The sequence below is a fragment of the Scylla paramamosain genome, chromosome 15, assembly GCF_035594125.1.
Source record: "Scylla paramamosain isolate STU-SP2022 chromosome 15, ASM3559412v1, whole genome shotgun sequence".
In the NCBI taxonomy this organism is placed as follows: domain Eukaryota; kingdom Metazoa; phylum Arthropoda; class Malacostraca; order Decapoda; family Portunidae; genus Scylla; species Scylla paramamosain.
In genome coordinates this window covers 10,546,407-10,570,765 of record NC_087165.1, presented here as the reverse complement: position 1 = coordinate 10,570,765, position 24,359 = coordinate 10,546,407, and the positions used below count along the sequence as shown (strand labels likewise).

The window sequence follows — 24,359 nt, the reverse complement described above, 5'->3', positions numbered from 1 at the left end:
GACACGCTATTCAACATCTTTCAACCCCCTCCCTCCATCAACCCCACTATCCCCCCTCGCCTCTACCAGCGAGAAGAAAAGGGTGAGAAAGAAGTCCCAGAGGTGAGATGGGCAGTGGGCGCCACGTCAACAGACGAGCACCACCGAGGGAAGGCGGGGCAGCAGACCTTCTCTGGAACCTGACATCTTTTTACTGGCAATAATTCGACAGTCAGGTGGAGTGAGGCTGCGGATCACTGGGTCACAACCACAGCGAGACTCCACTGATTGTAGATATTTTCTTGGTATGTTATCTTTACATCATTGGCACTACATACGTAGAGGAGTGTGGTGTTTGTATCCTCTGTCGCAGTAACCCTAATGAAAGTAGCTATGTTATTAATACCGCCTTTCATCAATTATTCCAAACTGTGAGAACACCATGTGAGACAGTTCAAAATCTTACCATCCAGATAGAAAATCTAGATGCCCCTCATAGCAACTCGCCCATCTAGTGATTCACGCACATAGATCAGAGGAAATGAGAGATAGAGATAAGAGAAAATTTATCATTATCAGAGGTCTGAGTGTTGAGAATGTCGGCAAGGTCAATGCTGCTTTTAATCCTTATTGGCCACTCGGTTGAACTCATAGATGTATGTATTAATAGGTTCTTAACTGATTGGGCTCCCAAGAGGGAACCACATCACGGTTAGCACGCCAGCCCTAAAGAGAATCACCAAGGAATATGTAGCAATAAAAAGGGCTGGAAAGTGTGTCATAAGCCCGGAATAAGTGTCAAGGGTCTAAGATAAAGTAAATTATACAGGGGCAAGATCATTGGTGATGAAAGTGGACTAGTCTGCTAGATAATCCCAAACACTTGTATAATATAAACAGAAACTCAACACAGTCTCATAGACAAACTCTCCTAGCCACACAAACACAAAGGTTGCCACATGCAGAACACAGTAACCACCAAGGTGCCACAGGATATTATTTTCAAGGAGTCACAGCCCTAAAAGTGGTGATGACAGTTGCAACCCAACAACTGGTACTGGTAGTGATTTTGATTGCAGTTTCAACCAATACACCATATGTAACTGTAGCCCTTCACAGGGTTGACATCTCACTGTATGGAGCATTTCTACCCCCATTTTAGCCTGTTGAAAATTAATAATAAGTTTATCTTATGGTGGGGTACAGTGGGACGAACCCCCCATTTAGGAAGTTAGAAAATGTTAGGTTGGGTTAATTTACCTAATGGGAGGGGTCCGGTAGGTTAAGGGGGGGATCAAGGGGGCAGTATTGGTTGAAACTGTAAATTTACCAGTAGTTCTTTAAATTAGTAGGTCTACAGCCATCCTCTTAACTGTTTTCTTCCCTTAGTATTTGTTATTGTAATGTTAATAGAATTCTGAATAAAGTTAATTTCATCTCTGACCTGATTCATGAGTAGAATATTGATATTACAAGATAATACCAACTCACATATTAAAGAAACAGTAAATAATTGAATCAATCAACAAAATATACAGCACCAAAAATTATAGATTTCTGTCATTTAACAAGATACAAAGATAACAAAAATAAATAAACTTCCCAACAGGAAGCCCTAATGCTTCATCTAGCCAGGCTGAGGAAGTGTTAGTACCATGTTAACTCCACTCTGGGTACTGACCAGTTTAATAAGGCATAATTCACCTACCTATCTCTTACATTCCTTGGGCTGTTTTCATTAAAATATCACAGATAATCCATTCATGGATTAACCCTGAGCACAGACTCTCGCTAGTTTAGTTAAATCACGTGCAATTTGAACAAGAGAGTGGTATGGAAGTGGGAAGATTTTCAGGGCAACTAATGAAAAAGGTTTCAAAACAAAGCCGTAGTACAATATCCTTGGTATTGTTGAGACCTGCTGGTTCCAGACTCCTTCATTTCCATTGACCAATACAACATAGTTCGCACAGTCACTACAAGCTCTGTTCACAAACGTGGGGTCTGTCTCTTTGTCACTAAGAGTATTAATTTTGTTTCTATTGAGTCACTATGTCCTTATGTTAATGTTATTCATTTGATATCCTTTAATGTATATCTTATCATTATATATTGTCCTTCATCCAACTGTAATGCTGAAAATTAAACAGGTAAATTTTGCTTGATTTTTGTCCACCTAAGGTCATCATTGTAGGTGACATTGATTTGCTATTACTGGATTGGAAATGACACAAAAAAAACTATAGAATAACGGCACTGATAATACTAATAGCAATTGATCATGACTGGCTAATCTTTGTGAAATTATTACTGAGTTTATTCCAGTTATCTACCACTCATGAATTTAGACAGCTGGCTAATCTTTGTGAAATTATTACTGAGTTTATTCCAGTTATCTACCACTCATGAATTTAGACAGTTCCCAAAGGTGCTCTCTCTCTCTCTCTCTCTCTCTCTCTCTCTCTCTCTCTCTCTCTCTCTCTCTCTCTCTCTCTCTCTCTCTCTCTCTCTCTCTCTCTCTCTCTCTCTCTCTCTCTCTCTCTCTCTCTCTCTCTCTCTTTGTTTTTAATGCAAATTGTATATCATAATAAAATTTGCAGTGGCATCTGTTTGATGTGATTTGCTTAACTGTTTAAATTGCATGTGGTAGCTTCCCCTACAGTATACTTAACATCCTTCCTTTTCTTTCCCAGGAACACAAGGATGATATCTGGAGTGCTAATGATATCGCTGATATACTGGATGTGTGGCTTGATGGTGGTGTTCCCCCCATGTGCAGCAGTAGCAGCAGGATTCACCATAGAGGGACTGCTGGATCAATGGTTGGGGAGCGAGTCCATCACCTTCATCCAGTACCACATGCGCAGGACAGCTGTGACCTGTATTCTCCACTCCATGCTGCTGCCTGGTGAGTGGTCCTATTGGATAACTTGTGCAGATAACACTATTCTACTCTGTGTTCATGGGGTTAAGGAACATGGCCCCTTAGCCCTTCTAGTGTGGTGGCAACAATTCACAATATTAAAAGCAGTGTATGGATGTCTTTATAATTATCTACAAGAAGGAAGGGAATAAAAAGAATAGATTTTTCAATTTCTAGGCAGTGCAATGTCTGTAGGTGGCTCTGGAACAAGGAAAGATATTTCATTGATTAGTAGATAAGGAAAGCTGTGTCAGATAGCAGTGATAGAGTTGATGGGCAAATGTGTGTGAATGGCATTTCCTCAGGAAAAAAAAAAAATAATGCTCATAAACTGTATGTAATAATGCTTCCTTGCTGAAATGGGGATGCATCTAATATATCCATGCATCTTCTGTGCCATCATAATCTAATATCTGATTTCTTGTTTGATTCCATACATTTAAGAACTCTTGCATCCTTTTTTTTTTTTTTTTATAGGATGTTTTCCTTAGTTGTGTCAAAATTCTTATTCTTACTTTTCTGTCAAGCTTCTAGATAGTAGCCCTCTGAAAAGGCATCTAAGCATAATGGCAGTAGTACATGTGTGTGTGTGTGTGTGTGTGTGTGTGTGTGTGTGTGTGTGTGTGTGTGTGTGTGTGTGTGTGTGTGTGTGTGTGTGTGTGTATTTTGAATCATCTATAAAAGTTTTTCGGTAGTAATTAATCGAAGTTGGACAAATCTAGATCATTTTGCTGTCTTTAATTGACAGTTACTTATACCTATGTTTTGTCATTAAACTAAAACTATTACCTTGTGTGTGTTTTATGTGTGTGTGTGTGTGTTTTATGTGTGTGTGTGTGTGTTCACAAATGTACCTAGCCAAAGGTGTAGTATGTACATATATTATTATATATGTACTGGTGTTTGCTGCTATATTATGTGTATATTCCCAGGATATGTGGTGACTTTAATGATGACCAAGCCATGGATTTTTGATTTCCTGGATGTGCACTACCACTCTCAAGCCTCCACCCTTCTTCTCCTGGCATCTTTACTCCCAAGTGCTGTTGTGGGCTGGATTGTGTCTAACTGGTGGAGCAGTGGATGGCATAAGCACCCTCTAGCAACCAGTCTTGTAGTCTATGCCCCAAACAACTCTCCAGATGCATGGAAGTCTGTGGCAGCTGATATCAACACTGAGTACAGGAGGTGAGTGCCACTTGGAAAACAGACCTTGCATAACGGGGAAATGTGGAGCAGGAGATGAAACATGTCAGTAAGAAAAGTAAACACAAAGCAGAAAATAAACATACAATGAAGTAATATCTTTAAGAATTACTGAAGCCTCAAAGACAGATAGATCAGTGAATTGTAGGCTAATGTGCAGGTATCCTAGTTATCATGTGTGCTAGTAAGTTTTCTATAAATGTCTCTGGTTTCATGCTTGACTCTGCACTTCTCACTCCTACCAGGGTGGACAAATTTACCAGTGGTGTATCAAGTGTGTACAGAGTGGTGGCCACAGACAACTGGCTGATGAAGGTGACAACTTATCGAGTACAGTTGATTCACTTGAGGGATGCTGTGCTCTCTCTGGAGGGCAGCCACATCACTCAGGGCCCAGTACGTGCAACACCCACACCTGCACAGCAGCTGACCATCAATGTCATGTCTGTCAGGGAAGGAGTACCTGCTTTCTGCATCAGGTGTGGAGGAGACTTTTTTTTATTGGTTTGTGTTACTCTTGCAGCTCTTTTTATGTATTTATTATTTTTCATTGTTTTAATGGGAGGGGCTTTTGTTTTCTGTAGGTGGTTGGATTTTTTTTGTGGAAGGGGGACAGCAAGGTGTATGTTCTGTTATATACATATGTATTTGGTGATTGTGGGACCAGTTTACTTAGAAATGGCTCACTAAACAGGTGCTTCTTAATTCCTTAAGGTATTGTGCTTAACTGATAATGTGCTATACATCTGTCATGTGGTTGAGGAGAAAAGGATGTGGAGGTGACAAGATGTGAGTCCTAGTGTTTTGCCATGGGACCGACACACTAGGGAAGTTGGAGGAGGTGTGAATGGGGAAGGAGTATAGTACAGTAGTTTTTTTTTTTTTTTTTTCCAGATACATGCTTAGTGAAAAGCTGTGTTTATCATTTATTTATTTATCCAGTACCTAGTTTTAAGTATATTTATATTTTAGCACCATATACCTAATTTACTTTGTTTTTTAACCCAACAAGGCTCAGTTCTGTGGAGTTTGGTGAGCTTGAGCTTAAAGCAGTCAATCCAATTGTCAATGCCCGCCAGATTGTCATCCAGCAGAGCCTTTCTGACCTCTTCCTGGAGACCTTCACTAAGACCATCCGCCTCAACCCTACAGCCACACCACCCTCCAGTGTGAGCCTCATGCACATGTCTTGCCTTGTGTGTGTGTGTGTGTGTGTGTGTGTGTGTGTGTGTGTGTGTGTTTCAATCTAGTAATATCTTATCTAGATCTGTTTGTTATATATCAACTTCACCTTCACTTATAGTTTGACATGTATAGGAAAGATTTACATAAATTTACTCTCTCTCTCTCTCTCTCTCTCTCTCTCTCTCTCTCTCTCTCTCTCTCTCTCTCTCTCTCTCTCTCTCTCTCTCTCTCTCTCTCTCTCTCTCTCTCTCTCTCTCTCTCTCTCTCTCTCTCTCTCTCTCTCTCTCTCTCTCTCTCTCTCTCTCTCTCTCAGAAGGAGAGGCAACTCTGCTTTGGTTGTATGCAGACCCCTGCAAATGTAAGTTTGGAGCGACGCTGTAATGCCACAGGGAGCAGTACTGGATGTCAGGAATGCCGCTGTCGACCTATGTGGTGTGTGTCCTGCCTTGGTAAATGGTGAGTGCCCTTTGTGTATGTGTGTGTGTGTGTGTACTTGGTAAGTCTCTCTATATATATCCAGCCTTTCTTTAAGTTGGTGTGTATGTGTGTGTGTGTGTGTCATCTTATGGTCATCTGGTCACCCAGCCAGCCATTCCCCCACAGAAAAAGCTCAGAACTCATACTTACCAATCTTTGGATTGGACAGACCATTCACATGGCAAGAACTATTGGCTGCCAACTCTGTACTGCTAGCTTACCTCTGCTGCCTGCAGAGGTAAGCTAAGCAGTTCCATCAGTGTTTGGTGTACTGTCAGAGATTTTTCCACCTTGGCCATCTCAAAGTTTTTTGGCAGTCTTACTCCATATTACACTTGGAAGTGAGGAACTAATTAGCCCAGGTGCATTGCCATGGTGCAAGGGAAAAATACTAGCAGTACCTTCCTTTTTAGAGAGGTTAGCCATTTCATCCTTTCTTTGGGTGCACATAGTAATAATAATCATAATAATAATAATAATAATAATAATAATGTGCCAGGGAAAATTAAAGACAGGGAAATAAGTGAGAACAGGTTGTGGAATAGGAAAATTATGTGATTGGCAAGAGAAACACTAAAAAGCAGTGTAGATAAAGTGTAAGAATGAAGAGAAAGAGAATGGAGTTCTTGTAGGTGACAGAAAGGGAGTTGATTGTTGATTGGTGTACATTTACATATATAACTATGTACATGCATCAGTAGATTCCACAATTAAAACTCATGATTGGAGTGGATTTACTCTTTATATAATGAAGCCTCTATTTTATTAGGCTTCCTTTGAACAAATTCTTAAATGAATTTGAGCAATTACAGAACCATTGATACTGTAGCTAATACCCATGAAAGGAAGTTCTGCATGTTGCTAGACAGTAGCCATACTTGTAGGGTCTGGATATGTAAAGTTAAGAAGATATCTGAATGTCTTTCTCTTCCTTCATCAAATAAATAAATTAGCACACATGTCACATACACAGGTTTGCCTCCCGTCAAGATCAGCACCACCCTGAGTCATGGCTGGCTTCCCGCGCTCCCTGCCCAACCTGCCGCTCCACTTTCTGCCTGTTGGATGTCTCTCTCATAGCGTAGCATAAGCTGTCCTCCCTCGTGATTCACCACACATTCCTGTTCACTCTGCAGTATCATTATGCTAGTATCTTCTTCCTCGTGCTCCTCTCTCTCATCCTGTGACATTAGGCTTCATCCCTATTTAACTATGCTTCTGCACAAAATTTTACTCATAGCACATGACAGCTCATCAATTCTTCAGCACAAAACAACAAGAGAGCAATTCTATAAACCAAAGTACTGTGTACCTAGGTATCTTGCTCAATAGATAAATTAATAGATATTTTGTTTGGTGGTAATATATGTTCATTGATGAAACTATAAAGTATTTGTAACATACAATATACATGATATGTATGTGAGAGTAAATGAAACTCTGGTCAAAAATTAATGGATTTTATATTGTATAATGAAATACACACACACACACACACACACATGCTGGATGAGTCTGGATAAGGAGATAGTAAATGCAAAAAGCATACATGGATTCAAGGCTAAGCTGAATATTAAAAGATATGGAGATGGGACAGCATGAGCATAGCTCTTTTCCCATAAAGTACAACTAGATAAATACAACTAGGTAAATACACACACACACACACACACACACACACACACACACACACACAGTAATGAGGCAATGGACAAAATATTTTAGAAGTGACAATATCAGATACACAATCTGGATTCAGAAAAGGAAGGTTGTACATCACAAACGTACTAAAGCTTTTGTTTAAGCAATATAAACTAAATATGGAGTGAATGGATGGGCAAATTTCATGTGTAGACCCAAGGAAAAGCAGTAGACAAATTTCCCATTAAAAGATTATCATAGCAAGCATTGGGTGATTAAAGAGCTCACATGTGAAGAGATTGGAAAGAAAATAAAGAGCGGCAAACTAAGATGATGCTAGATTTTTAAAATGTGACTAATGATGAAACAGTGAGAAAAATAGGAACACTGACACTTGATAAAAGAACAGAGACTGAAGAGCTAATTACAGCATGCTTTCAGTTAGTGGATGAACTGGAAAATAATAGATATAAGTATTTAGTACTTGAGGAACAAAGAAAATGGAATACATACTTAAGAAGATACAAGAAGAATTGAAATTTATATCTATATGAATTATATTAAAGTATAACTTCCATAGCAGTGTATTTAGATATCTGGAATTGAGTAGAAGAACAGGCATTAAAAACAAAGGACATTGACTAAAGGAAAACTGAATAGATATAGATATGATAATTAAGGAAAAATAATCACACACACACACACACACACACTATTTTTTAGGAATGTTTTTCATCTTCAGAAAATACCACCATCATAATGAATATTGTTTTAAATATTTTTTGTTACCATGATAAACTAAAACTAACCAGTAAAAATGGTTTACTTACTGTTTACAGAGAAGAAAAAATCACTTATCAAAATAAAGAAAGAAAAGCAGCATGAATCTGTTAATAAATCTCATACTAAAATAAGTGCAACATTCATCTGTTCTTTGAACATCAGAATCTCATTTTCATATACATTGAATGGTGATTTTATGGTCATAACACTAATATCTATCATTTTATAATATATCAGGCTGGCAGGCCCTCACAGGATAGCCCAGACAAAGCACCACACACTAATACACACATCATTCACACTCTTATTCCTATCAGCCCTTACATGAAAATTTGATTGAGATGTATGTTCATATAATTACTCTTGAGGGAGAATCTAAAGTGGATTATGAACAGTAGAATGTTATTCTCTCACTGGGCTGATATAAGTTATGAGCAAGTTGTCTTTCAGTTGGCATACATGAATGAGACATGATTGAACTTACCTGTCAGGGAATATAGTAGATTTTCTGATTGTGTAAGAAAAGAATATCATCATAATAATGCTTTCTCTCTTGTTATCATCATCATCTTTTGTCTTCGTCTTCTTTTTCCTCTTTCTAGTCTCTACTATTATAGATTTCATATACATTGTCTTTAGGTCATATATTTTTATGTAAATTCTAGTAAATCCAGAAGTTCCATAAAGATATCTTTGTATTTGTCTCAGTCTGAACAGCATCAGCCAATATTAATGTTTAGTGCCATCTGGTAACTTTTTTTTTTTTTTTTTTTAAACTAGAAACAAGTTCTCTTATAAAATCAAGGGAAAACACTAATTAAGTACATTGTGGTTTGTGAAGGATGGTCTGATGGCCCCCTGATCACTAGTGCTGGACTGCATACTCCATCCATTAAGATAGGCGTTTGCGTGATTTTCATTAATTTTGCTGCTGGAAGAATAATTAACAACTGCCATGGATATTGTATTTCATTTACAGTGGTATCTGTGACAAATTAATTTTATACTAATTAGCTATTCATTTCATGCTTTTTCACAATTCCAAACAAAGAACATGTGAAAAAAAAATGTTTGGAGAAATATAAAAATAACATGAAAATTATAATATAATATCCCAAAATAACAAGAAGTACACCAAACATGTAATGTAACTGTTCACCTGTATGATAATGGCACAGCTGCCGTACTTCTCATTTATCCCTTTTACAGCAATTCTAATAGAATGCCTTTTCTTTGAGTCTTGTGATGATGATCCATGGCTACCAAAGCACTGAAATCTTGGATGAATGTGGACCAGAATCTGCTAATGTGCACATCAGCTGTTTGTTGTGATATTAGTCCATAGTTAATGACTCTGGCATGTGTGTGTGTGTGTGTGTGTGTGTGTGTGTGTGTGTGTGTGTGTGTGTGTGTGTGTGTGTTTGCTTGTTATTTGATTAACGATTAACATGAAAATCACCCCTACATATGCCCAAGATAACCCATCAATTACTCTCAAATAATGTAAGGAATGCTGTGTACTACCTGTCTTTTCTTCTCTTCTTGTCCCTAACTTTTGGTCATGCAGTGTGTAGGGTACCTGGTGATATGTCTGCCTTGTGTGTTAATATTACATGTGATATGAAAGCCTACATTTGTTAATAAGATAAAGTTATGTAAATATAACTTGTAATACATATTTTTGTAAACTAATGTTTCTTTATTATCACTGAGACAAGATACTGCTGCTTTTGTGAGGTGTCTTTAGGAATGAGTGGATAGATGGTACTTACAATGAATGAGTGGTGCTACTTGGAAGAGATGACAACTTTCTGAATTTCATGTCAGCTTTTATCTTTGATCCTTTAAGATTCTGTACACATTCATTATGGTTCATTTCTCACTTATTACAGTTTTTCTTTTTATTTTAATGTTACATGGTATGTCCACACACAACATTCTCAAGTGTTTCAGCTTTATATTTTTATCCACAGTATTCTTTTATCCTTCCAATGATACTCATCCACATAATCCTACAACCTGCATTACATCAGAATTGTGTAACCTTCCCTTGTGGCATTCAGTGTCTGCAAAACTCCACCAAATATACATTCCCTTTCATTACCTTCCTCCTCCTTCACATCCAGATAGGTCTTACTCTAAATTAATCAGCCTCCCCCTCAGACAACCTTCAGCAACCAATCTTTTACCTATCTCCTGACACATTTAGAGTGAAGCAGAACTGTATTTAAAAGAGGCTGAAATCACATTTCTTTTGATATAGGAGCTTCACTGATGTATTTTAGTTTACATATTTAAATTTTTAACCCATTACCACCAGTGGTATAGAAAATAAGTAGATATAAAGTGAAGAAATAACTTCCAAGCAACCATGTGTGTGTGTGTGTGTGTGTGTGTGTGTGTGTGTGTGTGTGTGTGTGTGTGTGTGTGTGTGCGAGCAGTTTTCTATTGTTGTCATACCTCTGCAAATTTCTTAAAAGAACAGAGATTATGAAATGCAGATGATGACATATAACGTAGAATTGTAAAGAATAAGTTACTTGTGATATATGCTCCCAAATCAACAATTTTCTTCTTATTACACAGTATTAGCTTTTTCCTGAGATATACTGTTACACTAGAAAGATTTAACAAACATATGCTTAAGTATCACTATGGAAATCTGAACAATGCTTGCTATGTATGAAAATACAAATACTCAGAGTAAAACACTTTCTCAGCACATCTATAGAGGTTGAGGAATTGTACTTAGAGCATAATTATGATCCAATGCAATATCACATAACACAGACTTTTTATCTTCTTCATTTTCCTCTGTTGGTGTTTGTGGTACTGAAATAAATTCAATTTTGTCTATTAATTTATCACATGGCTTAAGAATTCTACTTTCATTATTATTAATAACAGTGTTCCAGTTATAAAATGGATGTCTTCTCATGAATCCTTGGAACCATTCATTGTCAGCTGACTGGTTCAAATCCCAAGCAGGTGGACGGGAAATATCATACATCACACAGAAATCATACACCTTATTGCAAAGTACTGATATGGTTACGAAGGCCTTATCGACACATTCCTTCGCTATGTACATTGACAATGCATCTTCCTCGTGACTTTTAAAAATGCTTCTGTAAGTTACACCTTCAATACTAATGGCAAAAGGGTCATGCTGAGGAAGAACTTCACTTTTCTCCAAAGTGGTATGCTGATCACTAGTCTGTGTCTGAAACATAAAAAAAAATTGTGAACATTCGTGACTCATAAATATTGTACATCATATTAGTGATGTACATTAAAAATCATACATAAAAGCACACAACTTAAACTGATGTGAATCAGAAATTGTTTTTCTCTGCAGCAAGATTGTTGTAATATTTACAGTTCGACATCTGCAAGAGAAGCTCATTAGAAAGATATAATTTGTGTTTATTAATTTGAAGAGATTGACATGGTGTCTAGGAAATAGAACAGTGATATCTAATATGAAATCAAGCAAGGGATATCAACTGAAGAGACTGTGATGAAATTATATGTTGAATTAAAGATTTTGAGACAGCATAAACCATTAAGAGTAGATGGTAAATGTTGATGCACACCAATGAGAAGAATGTTCCCACAGATCTGCAGGGTACTGTGGCACTACAGTCTGCACAAAAAGTTAGTCTCTTAGGGACAGTGCAATTACTTTCTGCTTAAAATGTAATTATCTTCCTAGGAGGAAGCATTATGGAGTAGAGAGAAACCATCATGTGTTTTGGCAACAAGGTACACTCTCCTCTTTAGACATCATGATGCCAATATCATCTGTACATTATTAGTTGCCAAGAAGAGTGAATGCATGAGTCTGACTCTTTTTTCCTACTTTCTGCTCTAAAATTATGCTAGATATACATAGGTGGAAAGTGCACTGATGAGAAAAGAAAACTATTCAGGCCACCACAGAGCAGGTCCTAGTATTAAGAGAAATTTGTACTCAGAAAGGCTTGAAGCAAGAAACTTTCCAGATGCTATTACAGAAACTCAAAGCTGGGAAGGGCAAAGGCTTATGCTACCCACAAAAAAAAAAAAAAATCTGATAGGCCCTGTAAAGTACCAGCAAAGGTAAGGAAACTTATCAGAAGGCAATTAGAGGTTGATCCCAATCTTACAGGACATCAATTTAAGGAAATTTTTGTGCAGGCCATGGTACTTTGCACCATAACTTTGGATGCTGCTGTTACCACACCAAGAAAAAGCTACTTACAGAGGAAGAAAATGGATCCATTTTGCGAAGAAATATAAAGACTAGACCGTATATAAGTGGGTTACAGTACTGTTGGCTAATGAAAGCACTTTTTATCTAAGTGGTAAGTTGTACTACACTCAGAAAACCACAAAATACCCTCAGAAGAGCTTAGTGATTTGGGTCTTGGTCACAAAGGAATTGTGTTTGAAACTGTTTATAAATCTTGGGTCAATTTTTGAAAAGACCCAAGTCAATATTTTATCGTAGGATGTGTAGCACCAACTCATTGTCAAAGAAAGGCTTGTTACCCATGGACTGGATTGCAGCATCATCTCTCAGGCCTTTACAGACTACCGACACAGATTTTCCAACTTGTTTAATTTATTTTTACTTTCCCCAGCTTCATTATTCAACTTGAAGCTTACATTTAAAATAGCTTGAAAGCTTCACCAACATGACTGAATTCAATATGTGAGGTGAGCTGATAGGTACTCAGTACTGCCTACAATCGACAAGTGTCAAGCTCCACCCTGAGTACATTCTGCAAAATGGATCCCTGTTGGTATCACCTGAATTATGCTGTCATCAGGAACAGGGACTGACAAGTACCATCATAGTGATCATTAGAGCATCAACACTTGCATATTACTGATCTTAGTGTTGGTTGTGTAGCAGCTGTTGGCCTTTATTCTAAGTTATTTTGCTTCTTCTGGTCTTGGGCCTGGCTAATTAAGTAAAAAGTAATAAATAAATAAATAAATAAAAGTGCCTACATAAATTTTTTTGACTGAATTAAGGTTGAAAGACCCTGAGATCATAAGACAATTCATCTGCTGTAAGAAGGAACAGTACTAAAAATCCTGAAAAAGGACACCATATATATATATATATATATATATATATATATATATATATATATATATATATATATATATATATATATATATATATATATATATATATATATATATATATATATATATATATATATATATATATATTTTTTTTTTTTTTTTTTTTTTTTTTTATCTATTATAACTTACCATACATTGTGGAGCATCATCTACTGGACACCTGAAAGTAAATGAATAAATAATATGAAATTTAGAGTTATGATAATCTGATGTCTTACCTAAACATTTAGAACTATATAATCTTTCAATATAAACTAGATTTGCTCCACTCTGGAAACTCATGTTTTTTCTTTCATTTATTGGCTTAATATCTATTTGGAAACTTGTGTTTTTTCTTAATATAAATTTTTCTAGATACTATATGCTACAAAAATATTTTTGCCTTAAATGTTTTCCTAGGTATCTTGAGAAGCAACATTTAGTGGAGGCTGATAATACCATATAATTTATAAAGACCATTTCAGTCTTCTACTCTACAGCACAAGCCTCTTTTATAGTAAGTGTGGTGGGGCCCATCAGAATGCAATGGAACAGACTCTGCTGTCATAAAAGAGCAGATGTATGGATGGAGATCTAGGAGCAAAGAATGATAACAACACTCTTTGCTCCACATGCAGATCAGTGGAGAGGTTATATCTATCACAACCAGTATCGAGTCATGTATGTGCCACTTGGTCTCTTCAGGACCCACTGAGGTGCCTGGTATACAATGTCAATCACTAAATGTGGTACTCAAGTGTGAACCACAAGAACCTTGGAGTGCTGAAGCCAGGGTAAACAGAACTAGACTTCAGAATTAAATGATAGAGATTTCTGCTGAGGTGGCCTTTAATTGAGAGACTGCTAAAAGAGATGTATTTACAAGGCTGGGGAAGATTTTGCCCTGCAGTAGGACCATAAAAGCTGAATAAGATAATGAAATATGTAGACAAAGATGGCACTACAGACTGAAACAAAACAATATAAACTGTTTCTTTTAAGGAATAAAATGTAGAGGAAAGGATTCTCTTTCCACTCACTCCATCCCTTTCATGATAGCAAGAAATATGTAAGCAGTATTCTAACCCAGCTGAGTGTACAAGAGAATTTTCTTACTGCCTTCTCGTTGCTGGAGATGATTGGCACTCTCGTAATGGAGCTGATGAGAATTTCTTCTCCTTTCTGTACTTCCTCAGAAGCTTCATCAACTGAGTTCCTTTACCTTAAAAAGTAAATAAATGAATAATGAAAAATAACAATAATCATAATTAATGATGCATAGATTCTAAAGTATTCACTTATCACTACAGCAGCTTTTGAGATTACTTCAATATATTGTCAATTTCAAACTTGCAACCAAACCCTAACCACCTCCTTGGTGCAGTGGCTAGTGCACTTGGCTATGAATCCACATGCCCTCTTTTGAATCTGGGGTGAGGTAGTTAGCAAACAGCTCACTCAGCTCTTCATTCTTCCTTTGGGTTGGTCAATAAATGGATACCAGAGGAAACCTAGAGAAGGTAAAAACTAGGGAAACCAGGATGTCACAGTGAACTTGTATCTTGGGGTAGGGGATAACATCCACTACAGGCTCAAAGGCCATTGAGAGAGAAACGAGCTGTAATGTATGTTCCAACCTAAGCAGACACTTAAGCTGTGCTCTTAAGCTCTACTGACTGGAAAACAGCTTGAGCATTTCCCACTCATTGTAGAGAGAGGATCCTCCACACAAAGTAATATACTAGTAATATATAAAAAATAATACTAAAACACAACTAAGATTTAAACTGATAATGATACCAGTACACTGGAAACCAGTCTACAGAACTGTTGCTCATAGTTCTATTCATGGTACCAGATGTGACCTATTACCAAAGAATGTATAGTACTGTATTATTATATACTTTACAAAAAGTGATGATATACTAGATCATTATTATGACCAATAATTGTTTTTACATCACTATAAATCATCAAATCTCTGCATAACAGATTAACTTGCAATGAGTGATATAAAACACAGTAAATTCCTTTAAGGTGTCACAAGTATCAGTTATATATCATCCAATACTGATACATCAAGAAGTCTCTAAAAAATACAGGACTGATCATCAGTCAGTGGGCAGTGAAATTAGTCTGAAGGTGCTTATTTTGATGTTCAGTGCATGATGAAAAATTCACATTTTATAGTATGAAAATTGATCCCAAATTTTGAGACTTGTCAGGCTTTAATTGTCGTCTGTATTTACTTTAATGATGGACACACACCTGTTGCAAGGAGAACAGCAGGATCTTCAAATTCTTCTTCTTCTTCTTCATCATCACTTTCATTTATAGAACTGTGAGCCAAATCTGACATGGATTCATAAGTTTCCAAGGGATCACTGAAGACACTGATTGATGAGTTGTTTGATGAAACTCTTCTTTGTAGTTCTGATTGAGTAGATAAATGTGAGAAAAAGATGAGAAATAATGTTCAACATAATGAATACATGGTTAGCTTAGTAAATTGAGGGTTAAGACATCATTAATAATTATAACAATGAGAGAGAGAGAGAGAGAGAGAGAGAGAGAGAGAGAGAGAGAGAGAGAGAGAGAGAGAGAGAGAGAGAGAGAGAGAGAGAGAGAGAGAGAGAGAGAGAGAGAGAGAGAGAGAGAGAGAGAGATTTGAACACACACACACACACACACACACACACACACACACACACACACACACACACACACACACACACAGATGCTGAAATAACAAGAGCTAATTAAGAGTCAGGAGAATGTGAACAATGACTAAAGAGACTGGAACCACACAAACATTGCCAACGCTAGACTCAACGACTATCTTATACAAGAATTCCTCCCATCTAAACGTGAACTGTGCAGCCGGGCCATGTCTTCCCAACACAGGGTTGGGCAGAAAGATTTGAGTAAAATTCTTGTGAGAAAGAACATCTACTAACCATCATACTGAGTCAAGCAGGAGAGGATTGATGCATCTTGATCAAACTCTATCCACTCGTCAGAAAGTTCATTCCTAAAGTGCAACTTGGAAGTCTGAAAAATAACAAATGATATTCATCACCAAGAACAATATTATGCAAAATCATGGGAAAAAGGGATCACAGCATTCATCTTCATATCTTTTTATATGTCTTATATGAACTGGCAAGGATTCAAAGGTTTGGCTATAAGATGACGACTCATTGCACTTAAGTAGTGGGTAGTGAGCCTGCAACATACTTTATTTAAAACTTTTTGCTTGATATTATTTCATGTGAAAAGCATATGCAATGGAAATATATACACACCCTATAAGAGACCCCAGATACTCTATTTATTCATTTATTTAATTACTTATTTTCATGTATATGCAAAATTATCTAGAAAAAATAATTGGCATGATATTTTTCTATGTATTTTTTTACCTATACAGATTTATACGTATATTTACAAAATTATTATTATTATTTTTATTTATTTATTTTTTATTATTATTTTTTTTTTCAACAAGAAATCCATGCAATAAAAAAATACACCCATGAACACATGTGAATCTGTATGTTTTGATCCTGGATGGGGCAATTTCTGCCTCAGCACTCAGACACATTCAGGGCCTTTATGAACACCTTATAAATCTAACTATATAATACCTGTACTCCAACGTGCTTGACAAGAGGCTCTAAAATGTGTGCTTCACATCTCTCAGCATCATCATTATCCTCCAAACTTGAAGTTTCTGAAGAGGAAAAATATAAATGTTGTTATGTTTATTTCTGATATTTGTGGCATTATTAAAGATGAAGAGTATGGAACTAACTAACCTGAGAGATTCTCTTTAAGTAGTTTTATAATATCTTCCTGTGGCAGATATTCCTCATGGCAGTGAAATATGTGAGGAACGACACCTTTTTTTATTGTAAGCTTCCCACCCATCATCTTTGTGTAAAGGTAGTTTGTAGTATCTTCTTCAAGCTGAAAGATTGCATGTATATTAAATAATGCACATAAATTTTACATAAAAAGCCACCTAACCCACCTCCTGCCACAAAACTGCCAGATTCATCAACTCCTGCAGAATAATATCCTAAGAAATTGAGGAAAATTTTCATTACATTTTAAAATGATACTTTGATTTCCTGGAACAGACTAATAACACACCATTTAATAAGTTTTAACAATATTTGGTTTGCTCATTGTGTATGAAGATTAATCATAATAACAATTCTTCCTAGTGCAAATTCCATTTTCCATGTAAGAAATCACTGAATTACAGGCTTTGTAGACCTCAATACTTGAAATACAGAAATAACGGACAAAACTACATCACACTCAAGACACTATTCAAAATCAATATTAGCACAGCACAACACAGAAACAAAACAATGATAACCTATCACATAATTTTTGCCGAATGAACAGGAGTTAGCATAATACATTCAAGTACTTACATTAAAATGGTCTTCACAGCAGTAATAGTCATTTTTCAGCACAGGAAAGCTACGGCCAACACTGAGCCACCAGTCCCTCCTTTTGGTCTTGTTTCTGGGTACAGCTATAAACCATTTGCCTGGTGCTGTCCTTGTAGTGTTCATGCACGTTGGTACAAAGCAGGTAACGTAGTCACTTGCCTTACGCATCTTTATATAGAATATGGGAGTACCAGTGAGACTGTGAGTAGTTAAAGAAATCCACTGGGCTGAGCCACCAGTAAACTAAGGTTCTTTCTCCACAGAGGCTCTAAACTAGCTTCCTCAGTGCTTCTTCTTAAGTAGACTCTCATTAATTTCCTTTCGGCTACCTTTTTAATTATTTCCCCTATCTCCTCCATTTCCATTTCACTTTTTTTCACATTCCTCCTTTACTAATGATTTCTTATTCTTTCAGCAGTATACTATTTTCTCTTTCCTGCCTTCTTCCTCTCCCCTCATCTCCAACTTTATTCCTTTCTCTCATCAATCTCTATCAACATAAAGCAATATAAAGTCTACAACACTTCTCTGACCCTTATTCTCCCATGTGTACATGCCCTTACAGTGTGTCATTATTCAACTCAATCAGCTCATAATCTTCTATCTTTCCTCCATCATCCAAATTTTGTTCACTCAAAAATCATACATGACCATTAGTCATTAATTACCATCGTAGCTTCCACTTGCTTTACTTCTATAACTTTCTCCTATTCTTTCCTTATCTCCTTCCTTTTCCTCTTATCTTCCTCCTTGTTAATTCTGGGGAAATCAATCACCTGTTTTATCTGATCCATTCCATTGCTTAATGTTTTCTGTTGTGTTATTTCTATGCTCCCATTCTTGTGCACCACCATTAGTCCTCTGCCCTTCTCTCACACATTCCTCATACTGTGCATATATTGTATATTATCCATTACCTAAATTTCATCAAGTGTCATCAATCACAAGTCCAGTTTTTCTCCTATTTTGAGATTTGTTAGCCTTTGAATATTTACACACACTTTATTATTCAAATGTGTTCCCTATTTTGCATGTTCCTTCCCTCCATTCAGTCCTCTCAGCTCCAGGGCTGTCTTCCAAGTTGCTCCTCTTCTCTTTCAAGGTATACAATTCTCTTCTTTATCATGCATCTGATGCCTTTCACTCTTTCCTCCTGAACCTTCATCCTTTGTTTTCTGTCTTCTTCACTCTTACTTATAATTACTTAGATCCCAATTTTCTGCTTTCTTCATTCTGTTCTAGCCACAGGTTATTGGCCCTGGCTACTACAGCCACTTCTGTTCACCTGCCACCTTGATTTGCACTGGCATCCTCTTCCCCCTCTATTCTCCTCCCAAGCCTTACTACAATACTTGCACCATCTGCACATCTTCCAATCCAAGACTTCCTTTAATGGTTTCCTCACACAAAGCCTTGTTCTCTGCTAGCCTTTCAACCTGCTCACTCTTCCCTCACTCCTTCAGGCTGAGCATTACCACACTGTTTTCTTCTTAAGGTTCTCCTCCCTCTCCAACATGTTCTCAATATTCTCAACTACTTATCTTTGTAATTCTCTTTTCCCATCCATTTTATAATGGCCTCATGCTACTCATGAAATTATCTATTCTTTAAAGTATATATGTCATCATATCACACTGTGATTCACAAACAAATCTAAATATTGTATTACCTGTACTCTCACATTCTTGAAAGGAAGCTTAGTAACATCTGGTTTGCCCTCTGCACTTGCCAAATTTTCTGAAAAGAAAACTAGATACTTATCTCAGATTTTTGTGTTTATAGTTTGCATGACTAGAAATAGAAAAAAATTAAGTTGATATTCATTATACAGTATTAACATGCTCATTTTGTGATCAAAACAAAAATTTTACAATAGGTTTTGATAACATTTATATTTACTCTGGTTTATAAGGCTACACTCCCCCAACTGCCAATGTTTTATAAAAATAAAAATAGTTCAGTTGCTTCAATGTAAATTTCATACTCAGATATAAATTCTAAACTAGGTACTTAAAACATTAAACTCTAAGAGATAATTAAATTATCTTCTTGCAAATCACTGGTTTTATCTTCATTAAGTAATAAATTAAAGGTTATTTTACATTATGTTTAAAAAGTTAGGTTCTGTTACTTAAGAAAAGGTAAAGGTAGGGCTGGGAGTGGGCCAGTGTAATGTTAGTGGCCTACCCCCTGTCTGCACCAAACCCCCTCCATGTCTACAATAGGCAGTATGTTCACAGCTCACCCCCCTCTATACACAGATCATTCCCACTTGCTGGCACTATCAGTATCTACAAATAGAGGACAGCTTATTATTTATTCTATTTTTATCAACTTTTTTCATAAGGAAAAGGTTTTTTTTTTTTTTTCATAGCTTATATTTAGTTATTTAAATATAAATCTATAAGAAATAGCACATCTTGCTGGCTTCAAAACTAATTTGATGTGCCTCATAGGAATAAGGTAATTTGGTGGGTCATTGCATCCTTTTACAAAGGGCATTTCTTAATGAAACTGAATGCATCATATGAACTCATAAGTTACACATACCAAGGGATAAATGCTTTGTTTCATTCCTCTCTTGATATAAAACTACACCACTGTTTTGTTATTAAGATGTACTGAATTAGCGTGCTGGTAACCATTTGGCAGCCAAAAATTGAAGAGCTGGCTTGCTGACGAGAATATGCCCTTCATGGGTGAAAGCGCAAGGCAGTTCTTGCTGTGGGGAAGTTTCTCCCCCCCCCATCAAAAGAGACCTGATGTGTAATTATCAAATTAAAATACACTGACTTCAGTCAGAAATATAATCCTGTCATAAAACAGTAGGGTTGTCACATGGTAAGTAATCTGACAGTTGCAAAAGTTAAGGTCACTCCAAATACCATCTAGTAGCAGGTACATTCTTGAATCTGACACTGGGAGACCAGTAACCCACACCCAAGGAAAATATTAAGCTTTTCAATATTGATAAAATGGTATGCATTCATACCTGCATACCCTTTTGGGGAGGGTGTACACACACACACACACACACACACACACACACACACACACACACACACACACACACACACACACACACACCTTAACCTATTGCTTAGTGAAGTTGATTATAACAATACATGCCATTATGTGAGAATGACAAACACATGATCCAAAGTGAATATACTACACTACAAGTCTGCCAATCAGTGATGAGAATAATAATTACCATATATATATATATATATATATATATATATATATATATATATATATATATATATATATATATATATATATATATATATATATATATATATATATATATATATTTTTTTTTTTTTTTTTTTTTTTTCAAGAATCTGCAAATAACATATATTAATCTGTTAGAACTGTATTATGACAGACATTTCATATATACACAAGTACGCACATATATTTAGCTTAACAGCATCAACAATATTATTCAACTTTACGGAATTAATTATTGTAGAGCAGATTAATATACGAGGAACTTACCACTCAGATCCATCTCCTCAACTTCCAAGGGGTCAGACACCTTTTGACTCGAAGTATGAGCATGTCTTTTGAATTTCTCTGATTGCTGGCATGTTTGGCAAAATGTTATCTGAACACCAAAGTAAAGAAAAAGAAATTTGCTAAGTATGAAGGTTGAGTACTATCATGCATTTATCCTGATCCCACAAAGAATTATACTTGATATAGTTTTCATGATGATATGTTGCAGTTGAATTATTGAAATAAAAGTGACAGTATCATTATATGCATCCTTAATTTTCAACAGTAAGCTGACATAATGATCAAAATAAGACATAATGTAAATAAGCATTCTATAAGAGACTGATAATGCAATATACATTTCAGCGCATAAATAATCATGTATCTTGTAAGGACTGTCAAGGTAGTTGAATATTTTAAGAGTGTAATTATTTTATTCATCTTAACCTATGGCCTGAATCTTTACTTTTATTTCATCTAGAAAATGATGCTGCAAGGGTTCATATTTCTTGAAAATATCATATACTTACATAATTAATGACATCCTGTGACATGCCATGCCAGTAATACTTCATGGCAATCCTACTCTTTGTTTTCACAATGCCAATGTGACCCTGATTGGTTTCATGGATGAGCTTCATTTTTTCATATGCTTCTGATGGTGTAGTTATAATTTCCACCCATTTCCCTCTTCTGCTTCGATATAACTTGTCATCTGTAACAAAAGTCTAACTTCAGCATGTGTACAAAATAATGGCATACTAAATGTGAAAGGAAACAAATAAAATTGGTATATATTCAAATATTACCTAGTTATTACTTTAGAATCAACCAGCCAGTGTTGGAGTGTTCAGAGTAGCACCCAGCAGGGATAGCTTAGGTTAGGTTAGTCTTCTTTGATTCAAAAAACTATTTTCTGTGAAAACAGTTTTTTTCCTGCTAAGTTTTTATTTGTGTTGCATTATTCTGACAGTTCTTTTCATCACAGTTGACTGGTTCAGAAGGCACAGGGAGTGAGGATATTAATAAAATAATAAAATAAACTATAAATTTTAGCAAAACATATCATAACTTACCAAGAAAAACATTTCCACCAAAATCTGTGGATTGTTCACTCAAAAAAAAAAAAATCACCTTTTAGGGATTTTTTTTTTTTTTTTTTTTTAGGTTATATTCCCATAAGCTTAGAATACTTTTGGGTTAGGTTGGCAGTCTAAACCCTAAACACAATCAAAATTTATTCAACCTACTTTAAGAAAACCAAAAATAAGATGATGAGGGTGAAGGGGGCTTTTTTTCCTTTTCAAGCCCCCTCCACTTAAGTCCTGTTGCTGCTCGTATCCTCGGCATTAATCTCCATGCCACACCTTACATATGATTCCCAGCGCTCACTTATACCCTTATATAGCAGTCTATCCCTATGTACCATTAATGGCCCTTCGACATCATTCAGGAAAGGTTCATTGAGACAAATATTAGTCCCTTATTAGTCCTCGGCCCTCTACCTCCCCTTTCACCTGTTCTTTATCACGTTCAGCCCTCACTTGTTCTGAAATGTAATCTGCCATGTCATTTCATCCTTGTCCAGTCCCTGAAATCAATAAGAAAAGGTTGATCACGACAAAATAGATCAGGATTTTAGAAATAAGACCCAAGATGGCCGCCATCGAGACTGAGAGCTCTCAGCGAAATATTGCTATCAATTAGTATACAAGAACAGACACTCCCTGAGGAGCGTGTTTCATGAGTAAAATATTGTCCGTATAATACTTTCAATAAATCGAAACTACAGAAAAAAAAGACATTTAATGATCTGAAACGCTCACCTTTTATCTTGAAAGTTTCCCTTTGTTTTCTCAATTGTCTCTTATCATTCCTGCTCATTTTTGCAGGATACTTTCCACTCAGTAAAAGTTGCCGAATAGGGGACATTTGATCCCTAAATTTCTGGAAACGCTCATTCATTTCACGAGACATGTTATCGGGGGCTGCTGCGTACAGCTCTGTTTTATCGTGCCTTTGTTTGTAAACATTGGGTTAGGCGCATGCGCACTTAGCATATAAGGGTCACGAGGACTATCTTTTGTGGCGCCACTTTTTCCTCCGTTTCTAGGGAACACTTGGCCGAAGTGTTAGGAAAGTTTTAGGCTTAAACATGTGATGTTTTTCATTTTTCTGAAGTAGGTGGAGCCTAAAGGGAGGTCATGGCCAACTAGCTGGAGGCAAAAGGGCGATTGTCTGTCGTTTTATACACTTGTTCACTATGACACCAATTTCACTGCGTGAACAGCAGATGCGTTTTTCCGGTGCCGTGTTCGTAGCTGTCCGCTCTTTGTTTACAAACGATAACCGGCCTGTGAATACTTTACAGAGTCTATTTCATCCTTATATTTGGATAATCTTTTAACTGAGTCTTCAGCCATGTTGCTGTAGACATCAGCGAACAGATATATCAACACGCCTTAGTTTGCAAACATTGGGTTCTGAGCATGCACAGCTCGTGAGCGGACAGCAACATACAGGAAGACAACTATGAGGAACGCATCACGCTATCATCAACATAACCGAAGACTAGCCACGAATACGACACCGGTAACAGTTTTTTTTTTTTTTTTTTTTTTTTTTTGGTGTATGGATTTTCCAGCAATGCTCACAGGGAAACGAATTAAGTATTAAAGATTTCCCTTAAATAAAATAACGTATGAAACGTGGATCATAACATATGGACAAGACAAGCATATAAAAACAACATGAACTTTTCAAGTGTGTTCGTTCCTAGCATTTCAAGGAAAGGAGTTCAGACATGCTTGGGTCGAAGGACGTACTGCAAAAAAGGAAATACGAATTAATAAAATTCTTTAAGACAATGAAAAATAAATAATATTTGTACTTACAGCGAATGAAAGGATCGAGACAGTATAAGGAGCAATGCTGCTGGAATAAAAATTAATGAAAGCACCAGATAATTAAGGAATGAAGAATAGAAAAGAAAGGGTAAAAAAAATATAAAGGATGAAGGAATTATTGATGACTCATATAACTCTCTGTTTGTGACTCAATATGACTGTGGCAGTCTT

General features: G+C 36.4%; 2 protein-coding genes across 8 annotated transcripts; one reads left to right on the top strand and one right to left on the bottom strand.

Moving 5' to 3' along the window:
• Positions 1 to 99: 99 nt before the first annotated feature.
• LOC135107419 (transmembrane protein 129-like) lies at positions 100 to 9,886 on the top strand. Of its 3 annotated transcripts, none has more exons than XM_064017261.1 (7): positions 100 to 284; positions 2,673 to 2,887; positions 3,835 to 4,090; positions 4,354 to 4,587; positions 5,121 to 5,277; positions 5,640 to 5,749; positions 6,744 to 9,886. In XM_064017261.1, the coding sequence occupies exons 2-7, from the start codon at positions 2,683 to 2,685 to the stop codon at positions 6,853 to 6,855; spliced, it is 1,074 nt and encodes a 357-aa protein (XP_063873331.1). In that variant the 5' UTR covers positions 100 to 284; positions 2,673 to 2,682; the 3' UTR covers positions 6,856 to 9,886. The 3 variants fall into 3 exon arrangements, with proteins under 3 accessions (XP_063873331.1, XP_063873330.1, XP_063873329.1); XM_064017260.1 differs by having other exon boundaries at positions 5,610 to 5,749; XM_064017259.1 differs by having other exon boundaries at positions 5,607 to 5,749.
• On the bottom strand, positions 9,536 to 23,826 carry LOC135107418 (uncharacterized). Of its 5 annotated transcripts, none has more exons than XM_064017257.1 (13): positions 23,109 to 23,825; positions 22,800 to 22,873; positions 21,813 to 21,997; positions 21,283 to 21,391; positions 19,448 to 19,515; positions 17,758 to 17,946; positions 17,131 to 17,281; positions 16,960 to 17,045; positions 16,270 to 16,363; positions 15,581 to 15,745; positions 14,429 to 14,534; positions 13,463 to 13,493; positions 9,536 to 11,417 (listed from the first exon to the last, which is right to left on the bottom strand). In XM_064017257.1, the coding sequence occupies exons 3-13, from the start codon at positions 21,921 to 21,923 to the stop codon at positions 10,920 to 10,922; spliced, it is 1,608 nt and encodes a 535-aa protein (XP_063873327.1). In that variant the 5' UTR covers positions 21,924 to 21,997; positions 22,800 to 22,873; positions 23,109 to 23,825; the 3' UTR covers positions 9,536 to 10,919. The 5 variants fall into 5 exon arrangements, 3 of the variants coding, with proteins under 3 accessions (XP_063873327.1, XP_063873328.1, XP_063873326.1); XM_064017258.1 differs by having other exon boundaries at positions 22,827 to 22,873; XM_064017256.1 differs by lacking the exon at positions 22,800 to 22,873 and having other exon boundaries at positions 23,109 to 23,823.
• Between the last annotated feature and the right edge of the window lie 533 nt (positions 23,827 to 24,359).